This window comes from Salvelinus namaycush, chromosome 13, assembly GCF_016432855.1.
Source record: "Salvelinus namaycush isolate Seneca chromosome 13, SaNama_1.0, whole genome shotgun sequence".
NCBI classification, from domain to species: Eukaryota; Metazoa; Chordata; class Actinopteri; order Salmoniformes; family Salmonidae; genus Salvelinus; species Salvelinus namaycush.
Window position 1 is genome coordinate 11,274,747 of NC_052319.1, and position 16,004 is coordinate 11,290,750.

The 16,004-nt window shown below is 42.5% G+C and overlaps 1 protein-coding gene across 1 annotated transcript in view; it reads left to right on the plus strand.

Annotated features, from left to right (window-relative positions):
• The window catches only part of LOC120058233 (protein TANC1-like), a 279,176-nt gene that overhangs the window by 187,585 nt on the left and 75,587 nt on the right, over positions 1–16,004 (plus strand). The window contains exons 8-10 of the mRNA XM_039006740.1: positions 7,759–7,881; positions 9,489–9,770; positions 11,346–11,503. Coding sequence (XP_038862668.1) covers positions 7,759–7,881; positions 9,489–9,770; positions 11,346–11,503 — 563 coding nt within the window. The remainder of the gene's footprint in view (positions 1–7,758; positions 7,882–9,488; positions 9,771–11,345; positions 11,504–16,004) is intronic.

The following is a 16,004-nucleotide window of genomic DNA, read 5'->3' on the forward strand; positions in this document are numbered from 1 at the left end:
AGAGACTGATCATGTAGATCATATTCATTGTTGTTTAATTAGGTAAAACCTGTTTTTCTCCCTAGCAGGGATTTTTTTGCATGTTTCAGTGCAACAGAAAAAAGTTTGACCTTTTTGGGCCCTCACCAGTTTGCATCCCTGCATGTAGCCACGTGTGCACATTTGTTCATATTCTTTGCCAGTTAGTGAGTTATTAGCCCAGTTATATATAATTTGTAGTCAGCAATGTGGGAGTGATTGCTTCCTACAAGAGCACAAAATGTGTACAGTTCTAGCCATCTTTGAAAAGCAGGTCAAGTAAGGAGCTTTTTATATGTCTTAAAGGGGCAGTGTTGTATTTTGAGACAGGCTTGAATAAGCTAAGTAGCCAATAGGCAGAGGGTAGCATAATTTGTCTTGTTCTCTGTAATAAATGGTATGGGAATAAGGATTAATTGTATTTTGTAAAGTGGTTTCTTGCATCAAACAACACAACAAAATGTTCAGTCACCTCTTTGCCTGACAGACAAGTGGATAATCAGGTTCATTTGAAGCCCTGCATGTTTTTTTCAAAGTCTCATGGAATGTAGGCCTACATTGAACACAGATTGGCTGCTACTGTAGGCTGGATGATAGAACCGCTATTTCCATGTTAAAATGATGATCCATGCTATTTCCATGTTACATTATGATCAAATGGCCACAGTAGCCTACTTGGCCACTGTTAAAACTGTAAATGAAAGCAGCTACAGCCCCAGTGCTCACAGTAAACACTCGGCGGAAGTTGCACAGCCATTTTACAAGTTTCAAGTTTGCGATTAGCAGACCTGAAATTTGCTCAGTGCCGAAAAACATTCGAGGGAACATTGCCTCTGACCATATCTGGACATTGACTGGCTCAGTTTGGAGACTGAGGTGCACCCTTTTCCCTACACAGTGCACTACATTTGGGTTCCATTGGGGACGTAACCTGAAAGACAACACTTTGAAAGGTCACATTGACCTGAGCCGAATTGTCCTTTTTCACAAAGTTGCCAATGGGTGAAGAAGGTTAGAGCCAGAGCAAAGATAAAGACCTCTTCTTCAGGGATCGATCGGATCCAATTTTGAGCAGCCAATTAGCATTCAACTCAGTGCTGCTTATTGATTTATATAAACCTGTGGAGAGACAACCGAGCACAGTATGCTACCAGCCTCCAGTGAGCCATCTGACAGAGTTTGACTGACAGGTCCCAACATTGCTTTGCTTTGTGGACTGGCTCCTTGTGGGACTTTATTAGCATCCTTTTTTAATTTCATCCATCACACAATTCAGAGTTCAATTGTATTCTGCCATGTAACTTCATTGAATGAACTAGAACTTGACTGTACTGCATATCAGGAATATGTGGAAACTATACTTTTTTCTTAGTCTGGATCCTGGTGATCCTCAAAAGAAATTCTGTGATTGTTAGGGTAAGTGTACCTATTAAGCCCACTTTCATCTTTGAATTCAAATAAAATATTTCAATCAATTCGTCTGGTTGTCATGTCCATAGCAGTTTTTATTCTAAGCCAATCAGATGTTTTATTATTAAGTTATTTACAGTTATGTGTTTGTTCCCACAAGTGGCATTGTCATATTGTTGTCCTTTATTCATCCAGGTGATTCTGTTTGTTGGTCCACCACCTGTACCTTTGTAATACAACAGTAGAAAGGGAGATTTGAAACAGTCTTCAGATAGGCTTTAGGAAGTTCAACTAATGAACAAGAATGTGAATCCGCTTTCAGATAATTCATTGAAACTTGTGTGTGTGTTATGGTCTTTGTGCATGGCTTCTTATCCACAGAGGGTCAGTTTTTTTATAACCAAGTAATAACACTTGCTTTAACTATTCATGTCTTGATTGAAGTCTATGATTAGTTGAATCAGGTGTGTACTGGTTGGCAAGAACAAAAGCCTAAATCCACATTGGTCTTTCTGGATACGATTGGACACCCCCCTGTTATGAGTGCTACTTTCATGATGAATAGAAATTATCAGTTTAATTTACTAAATTTAGGTGAAGATTAATATAATCACATTTTATATAAATGTCAGTTTGTACGTTTTTAAAATTAGGTGGGCTTATTTGGAACACCTATGGGCTTTCCGTACCAATTATGCTCAGTCCGGACTTTTCACATATTTTATCAAATATTTATTTAAGAATTTAAGTAAAGTCATAAAACCTCATGTGAGAGATGAGTCTTTCATTTTATCTCAACTTTTCGAACAGAAATTAGGGCAGTATATGTTAGAAATGTCTAAACTTATAACTTAATTATTTCTAATAACATTGATATTGAGTCCTTCCATACATGTAGTTTGCCTGTATTGCTTGGCCAGCATTCTGGGGGATGTAGGCAGTGTAATGCAGGGCTCCAGTGAAGTTTGTGTGCTCTGGTATGCTTTAAAGCTCTTCTGCATTCAGCTATGTGCCCTGCAGCGTCTGCAGTGTCTTCTGCCTGCACCACACTAACAGGTCAGATCCAAGTGTCTGTGCCCTCTAGGGGAGCAACTTACTCCTCATAAATTCTGTCATGTCTTACAGTGGGATAAATACACGTGTTTGTGTTTGGTAACAAAATAACGGGGAAAAAACAGATGTATGCAGGCTGTTACATCCTCATTAGTTTATTTATTTTCTTCATAACAATCAGATTGCTCGCCATGCAGCCAGCAACAACCAGTGAGGTTTCGAGCGTAATCTGTTTACTTGGTTACGTGCCACAATCTGTGCGTAAGCGACTTTGATTTCCATTTTGCACTTAGTCAATTCCAGCTCAGGGCATTTTGACATGGCGGGTCAGAGAGGGATTTGAGGTGGGAGATGCCAAGAGGCTTCTGGAGGCATTAAGCCTATACCAGAGCCCACTAACTAACACTGGGTGTGTGTCGCAATAGGCACCTTATTCCCCCTATATACAGTTAAAGGCGGAAGTTTACATACACTTAGGTTGGAGTCATTAAAACTTGTTTTTCAATCACTCCACAAATTTCTTGTTAACAAACTATAGTTTTGGCAAGTCGGTTAGGGCATCTACTTTGTGCATGACAACTTCTGATAGGCTAATTGACATAATTTGAGTCAATTGGAGGTGTACCTATGGATGTATTTCAAGGCCTACCTTCAAACTCAGTGCCTCTTTGCTTGACATCATGGGAAAATCAAAAGAAATCAGCCAAGACCTCCACAAGTCTGGTTCATCCTTGGGAGCAATTTCCAAACGCCTGAAGGTACCACGTTCATCTGTACAAACAATAGTAAACAAGTATAAACACCATGGGACCACGCAGCCGTCATATCGCTCAGGAAGGAGACACGTTCTGTCTCCTAGAGATGAACGTACTTTGGTGCGAAAAGTGCAAATCAATCCCAGAACAACAGCAAAGGACCTTGTGAAGATGCTGGAGGAAACAGGTACAAAAGTATCTATATTCACAGTAAAACAAGTCCTTTATCGACATAACTTGAAAGGCCACTCAGCAAGGAAGAAGCCACTACTCCAAAACCGCCATAAAATAGCCAGACTACGGTTTGCAACTGCACATGGGGACAAAGATCGTACTTTTTTGAGAAATGTCCTCTGGTCTGATGAAACAAAAATAGAACTGTTTGGCCATAATGACCATCGTTATGTTTGGAGGTAAAAGGGGGAGGCTTGCAAGCCGAAGAACACCATTCCAACTGTGAAGCACGGGGGTGGCAGCATCATGTTGTTGGGGTGCTTTGCTGCAGGAGGGACTGGTGCACTTCACAAAATAGATGGCATCATGAGGGAGGAAAATTATGTGGATATATTGAAGCAACATCTCAAGACATCAGTCGGGAAGTTAAAGCTTGGTCACAAATGGGTCTTCCAAATGGACAATGACCCCAAGCATACTTCCAAAGTTGTGGCAAAATGGCTTAAGGACAACAAAGTCAAAGTGTTGGAGTGGCCATCAGAAAGCCCTGACCTCAATCCCATAGAAAATGTGTGGGCAGAACTGAAAAGGCGTTTATGAGCAAGGAGGCCTATAAACCTGACTCAGTTACACCAGCTCTGTGAGGAGGCATGGGCCAAAATTCACCCAACTTATTGTGGGTAGCTTGTGGAAGGCTACCTGAAACGTTTGACCCAAGTTAAACAATTTAAAGGCAATGCTACCAAATACTAATTGAGTGTATGTAAACTGCTGACCCACTGGGAATGTGATGAAAAAAATTTAATCTGAAATAAATCATTCTCTCTACTTTTATTCTGACATTTCACATTCTTAAAATAAAGTGGTGATCCTAACTGACCTAAAACAGGAATTTGTACTTGGATTAAATGTCAGGAATGATGAAAAACTGAGTTTATATGTATTTGGCTAAAGTGTATGTAAACTTCTGACTTCAAATGTACACTAGTACACTACTTTTAACAAAACCCCTATGGCCATGTGGCACCCTGTTCCCTATGTAGTGCACTACTTTTGAGAATAGGATTGCCATTTGGGATGTACACAAGTACTGGGGAGTGGTGCACGGGTGCAGGCGAAGCGATGTCCACAGAGCTCGCAACTCAGCTGCCCCCCCCATCCTACTCCGACACAGGAGACAAAGAACAGAGGGATTCAAAGGGCAAAGCTGCACAAAAAATAACCGATTTTCATCAGAAGGGAACCTGTCACATCTGTGGAGCTTCAAAGCTGCTCCCAACATATTCATACACAATATCACATCAACCAGGAATGATCTGCTGCCGGAATAAGAAGAGGAGAGAGAGAGAGAGACGGACTATTGGCACACTGTAGAATATGTTGGGGCTTGAAATAACAAATAAAGAAACATGACTTTACAGCATTACTTTTTGTGTATTTTTCTTCTCTTACGTTAGAGAGGATTGGCCATTTTTGTGTAGCGGGAAATGGTGCAGCCTTCGAGGAGCTCTGTCACAGGCGAAAATGAAAGAGCATCTAATGGCACGGTGCATCTGTGAGACGGCCCTTGTACCACTCTGAAACAAGTTACACTGCCTCCTTGGTTTTAGCACTAACAGACATACGTCTGCTGCGAAGATCTGTGTTGCAGCTTTGTATAAAGGGATACCAATTCCAATGGGTCTACTGAGAGCACGAAAGGGGGGAGGGAGAGAGGTAGAGAAGGGAGAGATGGGATGGTAATCTCACTGCAGTCCACGAATGTCAGCATGGGGCTTGAATGATGCGCTAGAGCTGGATCGCCGCACAGACTTTCAACTTAACTTCTCCCTCCCTCCATCTCTTCTCCTGTCCCCCTCCTTTCTGCCATCTCTCACTCCTCTCTTCCTTACATCATTCACTCTGCGGTTCACACTACCCTCTTCCTCCTCTCTCCCGGTGCCCTGGTTTTGGCTCTTTCTTTTCTCTATCCCTCTCTCTTTCACTTTCTCTCTCCCTCCTCTCCCTTTCCTCTCTCCCTCTCTGTATATACTGTATATCTCCCTCTCTCTATCTCTCACTCTCTTTCTCCATCTCCCCTCTCTTTCCCTCCCCTCTCTCTCTGTGTGACAGCAGTACAGGGAGGATCATTGATTAATTCCTCTGTGAGTCCGGCTGCCTAGTGCAAACTGTAATCAGCCAGGAGAGCAGCTCTCATCACATTCCCGCCTTTCATTTCTTCTTTGGTTTATTCACCCACTTTTTCTCCTCCGCTTGCTAAAAAGTGGGTAGAGGGAACATTCTCAAAAAGCACCTGTATTTTGCACGGAGCGCTGCTAATGCTGTGGATGTTGTGAGGTAGGGAGAGGGAGAGAGAGCAGTGCCTGTGGACTGCCAAGCCCAGTCACCAGTTGAATGCGGCCAGTGTGCCTGTACATGGATGGGAGCGCTGGGGCAGAAGATTCACTTGGGTACCCTGATGAGCATCCAGCCCACTGGGGAGAATAATTTTCTGGAGCTTTTCCACAAAGGGCCTCCGCCCTGCCTGCCTTTCAGCCTGCCTGCTCCATGCCGGGAGTGTTTTTAAATACCTGCTGCTGTCCTGCCCAGCTCTCTGGCTCTACTGCCGCTGACCGACTGTAAGTAGCTACTTCAGCCTCTAGTGTGGTAATACCGGCGGGGGCCCACTGCCCAGCACTAACAGGTTGGCACTGTTGGGAGCATTGAGCTCAAGTGCAACAAACGGTTTAACATTCTGGCTGCATTGTGTGAAGTGATTTCTCACCGTGCATGCTGAATTAAAGTTATGCTATCCCAGACTTGAGCTCTCATTTATTCTCATTTTGGAGCCGAAATAAAATTCACATCATCAGGCTTGTGAAAAGTGAAACATAAAAGTGGCTGATCGTTGAGTTGTATTTTTGCCTATTAAAGTTATATTGATTCCTATTAAAGTTATATGGATGCCTATAAAGTTCTGTTGATGCCTATTAAAGTTCTGTTGATTCCTATTAAAGTTCTATTGATGCCTATTAAAGTTCTGTTGATGCCTATTAAAGTTCTGTTGATGTGCGCTGCCTTCCCTGCGGGTTCCTAATTAGGAGAACATTCCTCAAAGTAAGTTGGAGAAGAGAGTCGCATAATGTCCTGTCTGTCATCCCAGCTCAGCTGAGGCAGATAGAGTAGAGAGAGAGAGAAGGGCTTTGATTTTTCCTGTTAAAGGGACAATCTAGAATTGGTACATCCATTTAGCTGTTTAGCAAAAAAAAAGTGGTGGCTTGTCCGCATTGTTGTTGTTCCTTTAAACATGACAGCCAGGTCTCCATGGTGATTTCATTGTTGCCAGGAACACCGAAGACCTTGTTTCACGTTGTCTGTCTTTGTCTGCATGTTGCTAGAGGATGCCGGCTCAGACGGTAGGTAGAGTTTGAGGTTGAATTTTATATAGCAAACTGCTAGTGTTTATTATCACTTCTCATTCTGATCCAATGACAGGAATTGTTTGCAGTCATTCTTCCTTCATGGCTGTTTCTTCTCCTGTGGCTATAGGCTGCATGTTCTGTGAGTTCTCTCTGTAATGCTGCTGTAGCCTACTGTATGTTTTCATGCAGTAATCCCTGTAGTAAGGCTGGCTTTAGTGAGTAAATGTGTCTGTTGGCTCTGTGTGTTGTGTTCCTGACATCCGTATTCATTTGCTGAGTCCCAAGTGGCACCATATTCCCTATAAAGTGAACTACTTTTCACCAGATGCGCTATGGGCCCTGGTCTAAAGTATTGCACAATAAAGGGAATAGCGAGGCATTTGGGACACAGCCTAGTTGTATTTGGGTTGTTACTGTAGCTCAGTTTGTACTCCACCACACTAGGAGTGTTTCTGGGGGACAGACCTCCCCTCTCTCTGGATCCTCCTCAGCTGTCAGGTTGGATCAGGGTGGGTAACGGGATTTTAGGGGGGATATTGAATGGATATTGTTCACCTCTCCTGTCGGCCGTACTGTACCTGGCTGCCCAGTGCCCACACCACGTCCAGGGAACTGCCAATGCCAGGGTCCACTGCTCTGGCCCAACTCCCGTTCACTTTCCTCTGCCTGAAATCCTGCCATCGTCACCCTGGATCTGTGTCCCCTCTTCTCTCTACTCCTCTTTTCTCTCTCTCAACATATTCCGGACAAACCCTGGATTAGAATTTATGACTTATTGACATGATTTCCCCTGTGACATGTTTGTCATCATTGGTTTTAGCTGGTGATCATTGTCTGTTCAGGGTCATCTGATCATGTGCATTCACCTAATAAAGGCTGAACTGTGAATCACGTCGTCATTTTCGTGAAAAACACATGATCTCATCGTTTTCTCTCTCTCTCTGTAGCCACCAGTTCCACCAAGCTGGAAGACCTGAGCTATCTTGATGAACAGCGTAATACTCCCCTGCGGACATCCATTCGGCTGCCCTGGCATAACACAGGTGGGAGGGCACCACAAGACTCCAAAGGTACTGTTAAACAGCATGTACACCTAGACTATGTCCTAAATGGTACCCCATTCCCTATATAGTTCACTTTTTTTGATCAGGGCTCTTTGTAGTGCACTATATAATAGGGAATAGGGTGCCATTTGGATGACAGCCATACAATAACTAGCTATTCTCCGGGATAGAACAAGGGCCAGCACAGTGCACACCAGAATTATAAACAAAACATAGGGAAAATGTAAACCTATTCCATAGAACACAGAGCAGCATATGCCACATGGCCAAAAGTATGTTCATTAATATGGAGTTGGTCCCCCCTTTGCTGCTGCTACTATTTAACCTTCTTTTAAAGCCCTCTGTTTTCTCTGCCGCTGTCAGTATAAAGTTGTTAGACTCATGTAAAATGTCCCTCTGGACAGACATTTTTGCAACAGAGCATTATGTGTTTGGCTTTCATTAGACACTGTAAGCAGTCTAATAGAAGCATTCATGTTTGTTAAATTGCAAACCTTTGCCATCCACCTCCATGATTTCCATTTAACTGCAGTTGAGCAGCTTCTCCAACTAAACTGCTATTCCCAGAGCTCAGTAGACGGAGGGGACTGGCGGTCGTCGGATAGTACGGCTAGTACTGATTTGTCTCTCTTATGCAGTCAAGGTGTGTGGGAGAGAGAAATAACCAGTGCTGAAGCTAGCTGCCCTGTTAAAGATCACTTACAAATGGTCCAAGCCAATGGAGCTAGCTGGTCATAGCTCGAACTAAGAGATGGAGAGAGAGAAAGAGAGAGAAATAAAGAAAGACAGACAGAGAGAGAGCGAGAGAGAGAGAGGGACATTACAGAGAGAGGGGGGAGAGATAGAGAGGGCAATGATGAAGAGAGAGAGAGAGAGCTACAGAGGAAAAATAGCCCACTATTTCTCTAGCTGTGTGGTGGACACTGACTGCAGTCCAGGCATCTCCTCTCCTCCCCCTCAACAGCCCTGAGAAGAGTGTTTGGCCTGCAGCAGGTGTGTATCGCCTGGCTGACAGTCAGCACTTATCACACTGCAACCGCCGTAGACAGACAGACAGACAGACAGACGGACGGTGATTTTTTTGTTATGATCAACTGATATTAATGTTCCTCAAATGGTTTGTGAACGAATGGTGTGACAATGAGACACACAAAGACGGTTCAGATGATTACAGGAGAAAAATATGTTGATTTCAATCTGATTATCCTGGATGATACTAGGGCTTGGCCTCCGCATTCTAATTGATCTCTCATCTCGATGTGCGCGTTTGATCTTGCCGTGGCGTGTGTATGTGTCAGGTTTGCAATCCACAGAAATGTTAAACATTGTATCATATTGCGTCATTTTGACTGAGCGTTGGCTTTCAGAGAAAACAGATGAAAGATGTGCAAGGTAAACAGTGCAGGTGTAAACGGTGTTTCAGATGGAGACGTTCCCTAATCAGTGACTGAATTGGTTTCGAGGCTTGGCTTCACGCCAGCTAGGGAGGCGAATAAATGTCTGTCTATTTATTCACTCTCACGCCTAGCTAAATGTATGATTCATTATATATGCCCTCTTTTCTTATGAACTTTCAGTTAGTAAATGTTTGTCTTTTATTTGGTTCCCTCCAGCACGCTTCGCTCCCTACAAGACGGTGGACATCATGCTCAAGCCGCTGCTGTTCGAGGTGCCCAGCATCACCACAGACTCTGTGTTTGTGGGCCGCGATTGGCTCTTCCAGCAGCTGGAGGACGTTCTGAAGGGTGACGGTTGCGAGGTGAGCCGCGGAGCCGTGGTTGTGGGCAATGTGGGCTTCGGCAAGACGGCCATCATCTCCCGCCTGGTGGCGCTCAGCTGTCACGGTGGGCGCATGCGGCAGATCGCCTCTAACAGCCCCAGCTCATCGCCCAAAAGTAAGAAATAACCCTTAGTTACGTTTCAAATGGTTCCCTATTCCCTATTTCGTGCACTCCTTTTGACCAGGGCCCAGGACGTATCCACAGTCACGCACTGCCTGGACCAAATGTGACCTAATCCTCCTCATCATCATCATTCATGTTGGGTGTTCTCGTGTAAATAGACATGTCAGGGACTTACAGAAAGGAGATTAGACTGTAGGCTGAAATAATGTGTGGTTAAATCCATCAACATGTACAGTAGTGACATGAAATGTCCAGGAACTGTGTAGCCCAACACGTCAATCATCCAGGTTCTGACAGGAAGTGATACTGATAGGTATAAAGTTTTCACTTGTCTACTGAGTGGCAGAAAATATATGTACACTACCGTTCAAAAGTTTGGGGTCACTTAGAAATGTCCTTGTTTTTGAAAGAAAAGCACATTTTTTGTCCTTTAAAATAACATAAAATTGATCAGGAATACAGTGTAGACATTGTTAATGTTGTAAATGACAATTGTAGCTGGAAACGGCAGATTTTTTATGGAATATCTACATAGGCGTACAGAGGCCCATTATCAGCAACCATCACTCCTGTGTTCCAATGGCATGTTATGTTAGCTAATCCAAGTTTATCATTTTAAAAGGCTAATTGATCATTAGAAAACCCTTTTGCAATTATGTTAGCACAGCTGAAAACTGTTGTTCTGATTAAAGAAGAAATAAAACTGGCCTTCTTTAGACTAGTTGAGTATCTGGAGCATCAGCATTTGTGGGTTTGATTGCAGGCTCAAAATGGCCAGAAACAAATACATTCTTCTAAAACTGGCCAGTCTATTCTTGTTCTGAGAAATGAAGGCTATTCCATGGGAGAAGTTACCAAGAAACTGAAGATCTCGTACAACGTTGTGTACTATTCCCTTCACAGAACAGCACAAACTGGCTCTAATAGAAAGAGGAGTGGGAGGCTCCAGCATCCCGGAGTCGCCTCTTCACTGTTGACGTTGAGACTGGTGTTTTGCGGGTACTATTTAATGAAGCTGTCCAGCTACAATTGTCATTTACAACATTAACATTGTCTACACTGTATTTCTGATCAATTTGATGTTGTTTTAATTAATGTACAAAAAATGTGCTTTTCTTTTAAAAACAAGGACATTTCTAAGTGACCCCAAACTTTTGAACGGTAGTGTAATTGTAATGCTACAGACTACTGTATGTTTCTGAATACAGAAGGGCACAGCCTTGGTTACATTGATGTCATTTCTATGCTTTCTCGAGTTGGGAAATGCTGAATACTATATGCTATGCATAAGTCTTCCACACAATCTCACAAGGTTATTCTGTACGAATGAAAATACATTTTCATTGTGAGAGTCAGAACTGATTTGTCAAACATTGAAAAGTTATCAGCTAAGTCCCAAACAGCAGCCAATTCCCTATATAGTGCGCTGCTTTTGACGAGTAAAAAGCAGTGCACTATTGGAATAGGGTGCCATTTAGGATGCAGCCATGGTTGCACCTGAATAGTCTTTACAGTGAGTCTTCCTGTTGATGGACGACCCTGCTTCCCTCCCGCTCTTCCTTCTAGATGGTGGGGACCCCCAGAGCACCGACCTCCCCCTCAGCCATCCCCCTCAGCCTACCCCTCCACGCAGCGCCACCAACACCATGCGGAACAACAGCTGTCCCGGCACCCCTGAGGTCCAGAGACGCAAGGAGGAGGCCGTCAAACGCCTGGCCACCAAGGTACTGGAGGCTCACATTGCCAGATCACAGTTCATAGCCTAACCCAACAATTGTGAATGTTGTTGCTGTGACTTTGTCTGTGTCCCAGATCACCTATAGAGCTCTGGTCAAAAGTAGCACTATATAGGGAATATGGTGCAATTTGGGACATACCCTTTGAGATTATAAAGTAACTTCTGGTCTCTTTTTTAAGTTGGTCATCTGTAAGTTTGCATGGAAATGTATTTATTTCACATGATGGCTTTGTGTCATTTCACCGGTCAGGTTCAAGGTAGACATTTTGTTACTGTGAAGTGCGTCTTGGTGCTCAGAATAGCAAGAAGTCGACGAGAGTGTCTATACCTTAACACTAGAACCGCTAAAGCAGTCATTTTGACTGCTCATTAATTTTATTTATTTATTACTCTGCCATTTTTTAAGTCATGTCCCCCCCCCCCCCCCCCCCCGTCCTTGTCTTTTCCTAAATAAGTCTATATAACACAGTCGGTGTTAGAATCTTAACATCACAAACATGACTGTTTTATGGTTTTCCCCTGTTGCCCTCCTTCTCCCAAGAGTAGGGCCAGCTCCGCTCCACTCCTTCTTCCGATAGTTGAAAGTGCCCAGCTGATAATCACCCCGATAATTGCTTTGAAACTGAACCTAAACTATACTGAAACTAATTTCACACATAAAACAAAAGATTAAATAAATTAAGTAAAGTATGAAGGGGAGAAAGAGGGAGAATGGGTGAGATGATGAGTGAGGGGAAGCGAACGATGCATAATTATATAATCAAATATTTTAAATTAAGAACATGGCGGCCCATTCTATTGTATTGATCCATCGCTAATTATAATCTTAAAATGGTACAGTGCTTCAGAAAGTATTCACACCCCTTGACTTTTTCCACATTTTGTTGTGTTATAGCAGGAATTTAAAATTTAAAATTAAAATGCGATTGTTTTGTCACTGGCCTACACACAAGAACCCATAGTGTCAAAGAGGAATTATGTTTTTCACATTTTTACAAATTAATTAAAAATAAAAAGCTGAAATGTCTTCAGTCAATATGTATTCAAGCCCTTTGTCATGGCAAGCCTAAATACAGTTGAAGTCGGAAGTTTACATACACCTTAGCCAAATACATTTAAACTCAGTTTTTTATAATTCTTGACATTTAATCCTAGTAAAAATTCCCTGTCTTAGGTCAGTTAGGATCACCACTTCATTTTAAGAACGTGAAATGTCAGAATAATAGTAGAGAGAATGATTTATTTCAGCTTTTATTTCTTTCATCACATTCCCAGTGGGTCAGCAGTTTACATACACTCAATTAGTATTTGGTAGCATTGCCTTTAAATTGTTTAACTTGAGTCAAACGTTTCGGGTAGCCTTCCACAAGCTTTCCACAATAAGTTGGGTGAATTTTGGCCCATTCCTCCTGACAGAGCTCGTGTAACGGAGTCAGGTTTGTAGGCCTCCTTGCTCGCACACGCTTTTTCAGTTCTGCCCACAAATTTTCTATAGGATTGAGGTCAGGGCTTTGTGATGGCCATCTCAATACCTTGACTTTGCTGTCCTTAAGCCATTTTGCCACAACTTTGGAAGTATGCTTGGGGTCATTGTCCATTTGGAAGACCCATTTGTGACCAAGCTTTAACTTCCTGACTGATGTCTTGAGATGTTGCTTCAAAATATCCACATAATTTTTGCACCAGTCCCTCCTGCAGCAAAGCACCCCAACAACATGATGCTGCCACCCCCGTGCTTCACAGTTGGATTGGTGTTCTTCGGCTTGCAAGCCTCCCCCGTTTTCCTCCAAACATAACGATGGTCATAATGGCCAAACAGTTCTATTTTTGTTTCATCAGACCAGAGGACATTTCTCCAAAAAGTACGGTCTTTGTCCCCATGTGCAGTTGCAAACCGTAGTCTGGCTTTTTTATGGCGGTTTTGGAGCAGTGGCTTCTTCCTTGCTGAGCGGCCTTTCAGGTTATGTCGATATAGGACTCGTTTTACTGTGGATATAGATACTTTTGTACATGTTTCCTCCAGCATCTTCACAAGGTCCTTTGCTGTTGTTCTGGGATTGATTTGCACTTTTCTCACCAAAGTACGTTAATCTCTAGGAGACAGAACGCGTCTCCTTCCAGAGCGGTATGACGGCTGCGTGGTCCCATGGTGTTTATACTTGTGTACTATTGTTTGTACAGATGAGCGTGGTACCTCCAGGCGTTTGGAAATTGCTCCCAAGGATGAACCAGACTTGTGGAGGTCTACAATTGTTTTTCTGAGGTCTTGGCTTATTTCTTTTGATTTTCCCATGATGTCAAGCAAAGAGGCACTGAGTTTGAAGGTAGGCCTTGAAATACATCTACAGGTACACCTCCAATTGACTCAAATGATGTCAATTAGCCTATCAGAAGCTTCTAAAGCCATGACATAATTTTCTGGAATTTTCCAAGCTGTTGAAAGGCACAGCCAACTTCGTGTATGTAAACTTCTGGCCACCTGGAATTGTGATATAGTGAATTATAAGTGAAATAATCTGTCTGTAAACAATTGTTGGAAAAATTACACAAAGTATATGTCCTAACCGACTTGCCAAAACTATAGTTTGTTAACAAGAAATTTGTGGAGTGATTGAAAAACAAGTTTTAATGACTCCAACCTAAGTTATGTAAACTTCCGACTTCAACTGTATGTTCAGGAGTAAAAATGTGCGTAACACAAGAACTGACTGGCCTTTCAGCCTATAATTACCTGCTAGGGAACGTTGCTGCATTTCAACCCGCAAGGTGCGCAAACATAAGCACCAAGGCTTGTTAAATAGTGAAGAATCAATTGTAAAGCATGATATGCATGAATAAATATTTGTGGAAATGCACAGTATATCCATGTAAAAAATATAACAACAATGTTTTTGTGTTTAGATAGAGTCAAGGATATGTTTTTTATAAATATCCAAATTCCTAGTGAAAATGTAGGCCTAAAGCCAATCCTTGACACTTCCAACCAATGACTCATCAATATTCTAACGGTTTAATAAATACATTTCATATATGCTGTCTGAAGAATAATCATTTGGTGGTGTTTTTAAAGGTCTTAGGTAAAATTAGAAAACCATAAAACTATTATTACAAAGAACATAATTCAATTTTTATTAGTTTTGTTACTCTAGGCTATAAGTAATAACGAAATATCACTAGTTCATCCATCACAAAGAAGTCCCTAATAATTTAGTTTTGTCAGGTCTAAAAAACATGTGGAATTAAGAAAATGTATTTAGAAGAAAACAGAATAGTGAATTTGGTAATTTGCTGAACGCATGGATTGTGCAGATATTCTTGGAAAAAGTGACGTTTGGAAATAGAATTGCACCTCTGACTTTGAGAGTTATTTGACAAATGTAAGTGTCATAGAAACTGCAGAATATGCTCTTTTTGATACTATATAGAAATCAAAACGTTTTACCTGCATGTGACTCTGAAAGACGATTTGATAAAGTGATGCTCCTTTCCCTGTATCTGTCATTTCCAAGCTGCGCCCATCTCTTCATGAACAATTTGACAACTGATAATATTGTCACTCATCAGACTATTGTCAATTTAATCTAGTCTATATTCTTTTTATTTTATTTTATTTGAATCTTTTTTACTTTTTTTTTAATCCCCTTTTCTCCTCAATTTTCGTGGTATCCAATCGCTAGTAATTACTATCTTGTCTCATCGCTACAACTCCCGTACGGGCTCGGGAGAGACGAAGGTCGAAAGCCATGCGTCCTCCGAAGCACAACCCAACCAAGCCGCACTGCTTCTTAACACAGCGCGCCTCCAACCCGGAACCCAGCCGCACCAATGCGTCGGAGGAAACACCGTGCACCTGGCCCCCTTGGTTAGCGCGCACTGCGCCCGGGCCGCCACAGTCGCTGGAGCGCGATGAGACAAGGATATCCCTACCGGCCAAACCCTCCCTAACCCGGACAACGCGAGGCCAATTGTGCGTCGCCCCACGGACCTCCCGGTCGCGGCCGGCTGCGCCAGAGCCTGGGCGCGAACCCAGAGACTCTGGTGGCGCAGCTAGCACTGTGATGCAGTGCCCTAGACCACTGCGCCACCCGGGAGGCCCCAATCTAGTCTATATTCTAACTCTTATGTGTGAAATCAGTTTAGGTGTAGTTTCGATGGGCCGGCTGTGCAGGCTGACTGACATTGTTTGCTTCCCCGCGCTCATCAACTTGGATAGTCAAGAATATGTTTTGCATTATTCTAAAGGCCTACTGCATGTTTTTGTAGAATGTTTTTCTTTCCCTTACAATAAATGTGATTAGTAATAAAAAACAGTCCCATAATGGCTTATTTTTACAAAGTAAAACTTAAAACAGAATGGTATCAACCCGCAAGGTGCGTGGTCAAATTACTAACATGTGCACCAACGATGATAAATAGGCATAACACAAACTCATCATTACACTATTGTTGTTCGTAATTAAATCAACATCTTCTCCCTCCTTACCATT